Raw genomic sequence first — 10571 nt, forward strand, 5'->3', positions numbered from 1 at the left:
TGACGTGCCATTCGACGAGAAACTTGCAGCTCTTTACACATTTTACTAATGGTCCAATGAGGCGGAATTGTGGTTAAAATTTGTATTTTTCCCAGTCGAGTAACATCATTCAATAACGCAGTTTTAATTCCATTAATATACTCATCCTCTTGATTCAATGTCTTTTTGGTATCATTAAGGTTTTCTATAATATTAGAAATATTTACCTGATCATCTGACAAAAAATTCGATATACGAGATTTTTTAATCTCTGGTTCGCCCAATTCTCGCAAAAGAGAATTGATTTTTGTAACTTTTATTTCATTATCCACTTCCTTACACTTAAAAGTAGGATCAGATTCGTCCTCTTTTTCATCATTTTCACTCAACTCTTCATCATTCACTTTGTCTTTTCGATTTTCATTTTCAGCTGCAACGGGGAAAATTTTTACGTTTTGGCTTCTATAAAGATCTCGTTTACAAGCATTACACACGTAAAATCCTATTAAATCCTTGAATTTGGTGTTCCACTTGTCCGTCACTAGATTAACATTTTTTCGAACACATTTATGACGTAATTTTTGTAAGGGATTGCAACATGAATTGGCCCGACACATTTTAACATTTATGAAAAAGTTAAATTTTAAAAAATATAATAACTTTTGATCTATTCGTCACACAAAATTTATCACTTGTATTGCAACTATAACTGATGGACGACTGTAAACATCTCTAGGTTTCCTCAGATATGCTTGTTTTGAATTTTGCATACAGTTCTGAGAAAACTCAAACACATATACTTTTGTGTATCAATTACAGTTACAATACAAAACATATATTTTGAGTGTCAAATAATATAATATAATATAATATAATATAATATAATATAATTATATTATATTATATTATATTATATTATATTATATTATATTATATTATATTATATTATATTATATTATATTATATTATATAAGAAATCTTAATAGTAACAGAGAAAAATAGAATAGTGCAGGCTGGCGCCGTTAAACGTGCTTGGCTCTCGCGCGGCGTTGCTTGCGCGCAGTATGCAGCGCTCGACAAAAAGTCAAATTATAAAAAAGCTTTTCATTTGCACTAAGATTTCTTTTCAGTTCTTGTTTACCTACATTCTAAAGAACATTTAGCAAAAAAAAATTTTTTTAAATCGCGTGTAGAAAGCACTTAAAATTGCATTTGTTTATAAAAAAATTATTGAAAAATAAAAAAAAATTAATTTTTTAAAATTTTTATTTTGTAACTCGAAAGTACATTTACTCACTGATATGACCATAAATTTTTGTTCAATTTGTGCAAAAACTCAAATAGTTAAAATTATTTTATTAAAAGGGTTCAAAAATCTTTAATTAACAATAAAAAATATAAATAATTTAAATATTTTTAAAATACTTGGTAAAAATATTACCAGATACTAGTACTTTCAAATACAAATACTTATTTCAAATTTTGCAACTTTGCGAAAATAGGGGGGCCACTTCAGGAATTTTTACTCAGTAAATAGTAGTAGCATCAAATAGCAATACTAGTAATTGGTAGTAGTAGCAAATACTAACAATACTAGTGAATGGTAACATTATCAAATAGTAGTAATAGTGAATAGTACAGTAGACAATAATGATAATAATAAAAATAATAATAGTAATAATAATAATAATAACAAAAATAGTAATAATAATTATAATAAAAAAATAGAAGAAATAGTAAATAGTAGTAGAATAATTTACTTTTTTTCTAACCTAATTTACCTAATTATTATTATTATTATTTTATAATTATTATTAAAATTGTTATTATTATTATTATTATTAATCTTTTTTTACTACTTTTGCAAAAATTATACACTGACAGAGGGAATTTTAATAGATATTGTTGTCTGATCATAACTGGTTGTCACTACTGTCAATAGCCTCAAAATTTGATAATGTCTGACTATAAAATACCATAACTACTGCGATGTTTTATTATAAAAGCAATGGGAAATTTTGTTTCCATTAATATTTAAAGAAATTAATTAAAATTGTCTGACAATAAATGACTGTTTCCACTTAAAGACGCATAAAATGCAGGAATTTAAAGAATTTATTTGTCTTACAGAAACTGTTTCTTACTACCAATGCAAAATATTTTACTAATATTAAAAGTCTTCTTCTAAATCATTTTTACCACTAATCAAAAAGTACAGTTTTATTTTGTCTGACTGAAAATTTCCGCTACTACTTATATTATACAAAAACAATTACAAGAAATAAAGAAATTTTGTCTTTTATTAAGTATAGAAATAAATTTTAAAAAATAAATTGTATAATTTTTGTATGAAAAAATATTTTTCCATAGAAAAATTGGTGATATAAATAATGTTTTAAATGTAAAATTCCCGTTGAAAAAAATTTGCGTTGCGTATTTAAATACGCAATGTTGTGCTCTTTTTATTCGCACGTTTTTTTGCAAAAAAAAAGAAAAAAATAAACTCACCTAGAAATAATAAAATTTCTCTGTAAATATTTGATCATTTTTTTTTAATATTCATGTAAAAGTGAAAAACACTCAGAAAGATTACATTTTATATGAAAGATAAATATTTTATTTCACGCTTTTTTTCATTGAAGAGTTAAAATTATAGGTTTTTTTAAATAAATATATATATATTTCTCTTTTAAATTCAATAATTTTTTTCACTCTAAATTTGTGATCCAATTTTTTATTCTCTTCCGTTCGTTTTATTCTCTGTTTACTATTCTGCCTTTTTTTCATTGCTTTCCTCATTTCTGTTTCCTCAATTTCAGACATCTCAAAGTCTTTCACGGAATTTTTTTTTTTTAATTTTCTAAAACGGTCATCCATTATTCTTCTCTAAATAAAACTAATCCAATTTAATTCTCAAAAAGGGAAATTTAATATAAAGGATGAATAAAAAATATTTTTACTTGACTTTTCCACATTTAAATAATAATTTATTTTTAATTAGATTGGAAAAAAAATGTTATTTGATTTAAATTGTCGTTTACTTGTGTATTATCAAATAAATATTTACTTGAATTAAAGAAATGTTTACTTGAACAGTTTTTTCAAAGGATATCAAATTGAGACAAAAAACGAATCAAAACGTTGCTTCGCAACATTTTTAATTCGTTTTTTGTCTCAATTTGATATCCTTGGAAAAACTTTGTTTGCACCAACTGAATATTTGCTTGAATCAAATAAATATTTACTTCAATCAACTGAATAATCACTTGAATCAAATAAATATAAATTTCAATCAACTTATTTTCATTTAAATCAAATCAATTTTATTTGCGTTTATTTGAATCAAATAAATTTTTCCTTCAGTGTATTTGTTTCCCGAAAAAATTGTTTGAGAAAATTTTCTCTTTTACTTGAATCAACTGAATATTAACTTGAATTAAAAAAATATTTATTTGAATTAAATAAATTTTTACCTAAATGTTTTAGGTAAAGTTTTTTTTACTTGTTTCATAATAGTTTATTTGTATCAAATAAATGTTTCCAAAATTATAACAAAAAAAATTGTTGAAGAAATTTAAATTTAAATTTTCCCGTTTTTCAAAGTTTGTGAACATACAAATTTTTTTTTTTTTTTATTGCAGTGAGTTGTTTTGGGGAAAATTTTGCATTCAGTTCAGTGAATCTGACATTAACTTTTGTTATACATATTAATGAGACACATTGTATGAACATTTTGACACCACTGGTGTTTATATAACAAAATTTTCTTCACTATAATAAAGTATTTGTTACTATTTTAATATTTCTTTAATCATAAAAAGTTTAATTATTTATTTTCATTTTCGAAATCCATTTAAAAAAATCCATTAAAAAGAAGAGAAAAAAAAGTATTTTTGCTCTATTTTGCGGAAAATGAAATATTTATTCATATTTCATGAAAAATAAAATCTGGAAAAAAGGCGAGAAAAACCTTTTTTTCACGCGACAGGAAATATTAGATTTATGTTAAATAAACTTGAGAAGTGAAATATAGCAGGAGAAATGCATTTCTTTGTAGATTTATTTTCGGATATTTCTGAATTATTAAATTTAGAATAAATATTTAAAAAGTAATAACATTTTTCTTTTTGTCTAAAATAATAATATTAATAATAATTATTTTAATAGATGTAAATGTTTTTTGGATTATTGAATTGTAGTATATATATATATTAATAATAATAATAATAATAATAACACTTAATAGTTTTTAATGTTTAATAATTTTAATTTTGTATCAACAACGCAATTGTATACTATCTTAAAGATTTTTTTTTTCTGTTGATTCTTGTCGATTTTGTTTCTTGCATCTTTCTCCACTTTAGAAACATTTAAGGCGCCAGATTGTCGAACCAGACAGTGACACTGATGTTCTTTCTTTTCAAGTAGCACAGCTTATAATAAGCCGTAAATATTAATTTCATAAAAAAAAATTAAAAATATGCTGATTTTAAATATTATTTTCAACTTAATTGATAATTTTTTAATTCTCAAGATGATTGATAATTTTTTAATTCTCAACTTAGTTGATATTTTTTTAATTTTCAACTTTTAAGGAAATATATTTTCTTTCATATATATTGCGGAATTTTAAAATAAAATTTTAAAAATTCAAGGTCAAAATATAAAAGCAGGAACAATTAAAAGTAAAAAATACAATGTTTTTCACATGGACTATAGGTTGATAAATTTATAAATGTATTTTCTTGCATAAATTGATAAGATAAAATAGATAGTTAATTTTTTTCTAAAAACTGGATATAATAATTATATTTAGAACCTGTTCTAATAACGAACTCGAAAATTATTGATAACATGAAACAGAACAGGCTTTATATATCATGTACTTAATATTATAATATGCAAAAAAATTTCCAAAGAAATATTATTTGAAAAAACTTCATTTCAAAAATGTTTCTTTCACTAAAGAGTGTAATTTTTGTTGTCTCTTCATTTTTTATTGTCAGCTATGTTGAGGTAATTCTTTATTAAACCAAATTTATAATTTTAATTAATAGATCATTTTTATTGAAGTTTATAATAATTTTTATTTATTTTATTATTTTTATAAATTAGTTTATTGATTAAATAATTAATAATTGACTACTTAATTAGATTTATTGATTAATATTTATTTATAATAAAATAAATATCTTTGATGCGATAAATATATTTATACAGTAAATAAATATTTATCGTATTATTAAAAATTTATCTTTCTTTTAAATTTATTCAAGGCTGACAAGACATATGAATTGCAATTACATAAATATTTGGTTGCGAATTTAAGACCCGAGAAGGGTATACTTAAACAAGATTTGAAAAAAGGTATAGACAAGTATTCATTTAAATATCCAATAAATAGCACAAGTAAAGATGGAGTAAGTGAAAAATATTTTTTATTTAGAATTATTATTAAATTTTAATATAATTTTTATATAATTTTAATATAATTTTTTTTATAATTTTCATAAAATTTTTATATAATTTTAAAATAATAATTTTATGTTAATAATACTTTTAATTTATGTAATTTAAGTATAATCGAAAAATGTGAATTGAAGAATAGCATAATTTTTTATTTTTAAGATTGACATAGATTTGGCATACAAAGGTGGATATAAATATACTGGAGTCTACATCTGTAGAAATGAAAAAATGGACTTTTTCAAAGAACTTGACAGACAAGTATTTTACAATGGATTTACAGGTGGCAAATGTCCTTTCAAAAAGGTAAAAATATATATTAATAAAGAAAGTTAAAAAAATTTTTAAATATTTAAAATAATATTAATAACAAAATTTAAAAATACATTGAAAAAAATATGAAAAAAATATGAATAAAATATAATAAATATATAATAAAATAATTATATTCAATGTAGGATAAGGATATGCAATTAAAGGACAAATTCTCTTTCAAAATAAAATCTAAGCAAGATCTTACAGGTACAATACTAATGAGTATTTACGTTGAATATTGGGAAACATTTGAGAGATCAGTGCGATATGATGTTATTGGAACAGCAAAGGCAATATAAAATGTTAATTTTCCAATATTTTTAAACAATTTTTCATAACAAAGAAATTCCAAACTATATTGTTTTTGTAATTTTTTTATCGATAGTTTCGATAAATAAATGAATTATATTCAATGCACAATTCTGTATTTTTTCTCGTTTTCTTCCTTTACGACAAAAAGAAAAATTCATTAATTTCATTAATTAAATAAAAATGATTTAGAAATTAAAATTTTAACGTATCAGAGAACTAATTATAAAGTAGTACTAATAATAACTCCTACTTGTACCACACTACTGCTACTAATACTACTACTAATAATTATTACTAATATAATTATCAATAATAATTATTTATTATCATAATAATTATATTAATTATATTATATTAATAATATTGTCATAATAATTATTTTAAAAATAAAAACTTATTATCATTAATCCTATTTTTATTATTATTAATTTTAATATTACAGTGAAACCTGTCGGAATGCAACTCGATTTTTTAAATTTTATTAGAGTAAATAATCCTGAAAAAATTGTTTTATAATTTAATTTTGTAATATTTTTACAATATTTTGAAACTAAGTGAAAATAATTCTTGTTTGACTTTTTTGACTACAAATAATTTTCCGACAGGTTTGACTGTTATATTTATTATTATTTTTTAAATTATTTTTGTTATAAATAAAGTAAAAAATAAATATTACTTAAAAATTTGTAAACTTTGTATTTTAGTTTAATTTTGCAAATTAATGATTATTTTTCATGGTGGAAGACATTTTGTATTAAATTTTTTTTTTGAGCAAAACTTAAATTAAATTTATATTGACAGACAGTAAATATATTTAAATTGAGAAACAATTCTGCTTTATCGAGAATGGAAAGTATAGAAGCAAGTTTCATTGATTTTGTGTTGATATTGTCAGAATCTTTACTCGCAGGGTAAATATATATTTTTTGATATTACACTCATTCGATAAAAGACTTTATTGAAAGAGGTCTTTGCTACATCGACTCATAAGTTATGTGAAGAGCTTGTAAAAATTGAACAGAGATGGAAGAATAAAATAATTACTGTGTCAAAATTTTTTGAAAATATAGAAATTTTTTAGGAAACATTAATTTGAATTTGAGAATAATGCTGGAAATTGATAATATTATTGTTAATATTATCAATATAATTATAAACATTATTAATATTAGGAATAATTAATATTTTTATTATTTTTACTAATTAAATTAATTAATATTATTTCATTATTATCAATAAATAACTATAAATTAATATAATCCTTAATATTATTATTATTATGCTTGTTGTGGCATCGAGAGATTTTTTATGAATAAATTTCATACGTATTTTTTTCATTGTTTTAAACAAACAATCGTATTTTATTGCTTAAAATAAATCCTTTTGTCATAAAAGGATTTCATTTGAAAAACAAAAGAAATATTTTATTCTTGAATTATTTTATTCTTATTCCATCTTGTCAATAAAATAAATGATTCTTTTTACAATGAAACGAATTCTTTTAAATGTTACAGGACATGTTTTAAAAGGAAATTATTTTTATGTTTAATGGATCATTTTTTTTTAATATTTAATATTTTTTTTAATATTTTTTTTTTAATATGGATCATTTTTTTTCTAAATTTTTTTTTTCTAAATTTCTAAATTTCTAAATTATTTAACGTATGTGAGAAATTGCTTTTTTAGAATTCAATTGTTTTGAAAAAAAAAAAAATATATTTTCGTTCAACATGTTTTTGTTTTTATTTCTCATATTCTCTATTTGCATCAAAACACTAAAGTTTCAAACGCATTACAATGTTGCATAATAATAACAATGTTAGACAATAAAATATATTTTTCATTTATATTTTATATTGTATATATACACTATTAAAATTTCAGATAGAACTGATTTATTACATTTATTGCAAATTCTGCTTTTCAATTTCATTGATTTCTCTCTAGTATTTAATAAAATATTTATTCATCGTGAAATTTTTATAACAAACAAAACTATAAAAAGAGGGAAATTTGATTATAGCGCTCAATATTTTAACAATTGTAACATAATCGAAAATATTATGAATAATGCGAAGAATAAAATAAATTCAGTGATAGATTTATTTGCACTTTATCGGTTTGAATATATACTTTTCTGATATTAATTAATTACTATATATGACATTTGAAAATTAAAAAAAAAATGAATTTTTTTTGCTTGTGAAGCTGATAAAATGTAGAAGCAACTTCAATTAACTTTTGGACTGAAAATTACAATTTGTGTATTATAAAAAGCACATTTTACAAAAGTGACCTTTATCTCTATCACTATCTCTCTCTCTCTCTCTCTCTCTCTTGCCTTCTCCCTTTGCAGGTTTAATTAAAAACGTTAAACAGTTGAAAACTTTATTGTCAGCAAAGTTAATAATAAAAACGCATCCTTTTTTTGTGTGGTGAAAATATAGTATTTTAAAATTGTTTTTTCAACTTTTAATTTAAAGCCGGTAATTAAAAGAGATTTGGTCTTTAACAAGAAATATCTACCGAAATCAGTGTTTCAAGAGAGTAACGTTACCTTATGTTAATATGGACCTTGGAGGTTTATGAGAATTTGCATTTTAGAGCTTGAACTCGAATATTTAATCCATCCGTCCAAAAGTCAAAAGGGTTATACAGTACTCGTACACAAAATTACTTTGACGAGGATCGGTATGATATTATAAATAGATTCATCCTGCTTTCCAAACTTCTGTATACAATATCCGCTTAAAAATTGCATTAATTTTACACAAAAAAATATTTTTATTCTAACAGACAAATATATATATATTTATTCTCCTTTATATTTTATTTATATACAAAATATAAATTTGTATATATATGTAAATATAGTCTCTTTTAATTTTATTATTTCATGATACTCCTTTTGATTTTTTATTGCATTTTTACTCATTTATAATCTTATTTCTTTCTTAGGTTTCTTATTGAAATGAATTTTTTTTTCATTATTATAAATTTTGTTGTATATTTTTTTCAATAAAAATTAAAAATAAATGAAACGAAGCAAAATAATAAATATTGATTAATTTGAATAGAAATCGAGATATTTTTTGTCCTCGCGTGAAGTTAGGGCTTTTTGTTTATGCTTTCACATTGATAATACAGCTCAATTTGTCATGTCGAAAGAGTTTGACAGAGTTTAACAATTAATTTGTAAACAGTATAATTAATTTCAATTAATAATTAATAATGGAATAATTAATTTAGTGGAATTAATTCCCCTAGAATTTTGACAATAACAGGATTTTCACATGAAAGGGAAATATTGTAAAGTAAGCAAATTTTATTCAAATTATTAAAAAAATATCAAATTATTAAAAATCTTGAATAGTACATGAATTTTCTTTCTCAAATTAAAAAAAATACATTAGTAGAATTATAGTTGCAATTATAAGAAATAATGAATTATGTTATTACTTATTTTTGTATTTAAATAATTGGATTTTCATACAATTTTTTGATAAAAAGTGATTTAGAAAATAATTTTAGTTCAAATTTTATAAACTATTTAAAGAATTAGAACAATTGTAGTTTTAATTCTAAAAAAATTCAAAAGATTTTACATTGTAAGTATTTTTAAATTTTAATTCCTGGTGAACAAATAAATAACAATAAGTATTGAAATATTTATTAAACAAAAATTAATGAAAAATTTTATTTAGAAATTCTGAAAAAGTGAGGTTTTTAAAAAACCGTAATTAAAATTGTTTGAAAATACTTGAATTGATGAAAATAATTTTCAAAAATTCGAATAATAGTAAATTTCCCTCAAATTTCATTAAAATCAAGTTTATATTTTTCAGAATTTTATTTTCTCACTTTAAGAAATTATTTTTAAATAATTCTGCATTTTTTGAAGAATTGTAACTAAAAATTTCTATTATAATTAAATTTTCTAAACATTTTTCTAATTAAATAATGTAATTATCGTTGAATTTTACTAAGAATTGTTTTTAAAACAGAATATCAGTTAAAATTTTAGAAAATATTTAAAGAACTGGAAGAATTGCAATTCTAATTTTTAGAAATAATTGAATTTTAAAAGATTTTTAAATTGTAATTATTTTGAAATTTTAATTCCTGGTAGGCAAATAAATAACAAGTTTCTAAATATTTATTAATTTCAAATTAATGTAATTTAAAATATTTCATTTAGAAATTCTGAAAAAAATGAGGTTTTTAGAAAATGGTAATTAAAATTTCTTGAAGAATTTAATTCTGGAAAAGAATTTTTAAAAATTACAAAAATAGGAAATTTTCTCTCTAAAATGCATTTTATTATTTATGAAAATAATTGAATTCTTGCGAATGATTTTACTAAAATTTTCAAAATTAATTGAATGTCTGCGAAAAATTTCATTAAAATTTGTGAAAATAATTGAATTATTGTGATGAATATTGTTAATTTTTGAAAATAATTGAATTTTTGCAAAGAATTTTATTAAAATCCCTCAAAA

The 10571-nt window shown here is 21.2% G+C and overlaps 1 protein-coding gene across 1 annotated transcript; it reads left to right on the top strand.

Moving 5' to 3' along the window:
• The first annotated feature begins 4857 nt into the window (after positions 1-4857).
• On the top strand, positions 4858-6177 carry LOC122512921. Its single transcript, XM_043629065.1, has 4 exons — positions 4858-4995; positions 5256-5399; positions 5608-5751; positions 5904-6177. Exons 1-4 carry the CDS (start codon positions 4930-4932, stop codon positions 6057-6059), a joined length of 510 nt encoding a protein of 169 aa, XP_043485000.1. The 5' UTR covers positions 4858-4929; the 3' UTR covers positions 6060-6177.
• The last annotated feature ends 4394 nt before the right edge of the window (positions 6178-10571 follow it).

The sequence above is a fragment of the Leptopilina heterotoma genome, unplaced genomic scaffold (assembly GCF_015476425.1).
Source record: "Leptopilina heterotoma isolate Lh14 unplaced genomic scaffold, ASM1547642v1 Lhet_13, whole genome shotgun sequence".
Classification (NCBI taxonomy): Eukaryota; Metazoa; Arthropoda; class Insecta; order Hymenoptera; family Figitidae; genus Leptopilina; species Leptopilina heterotoma.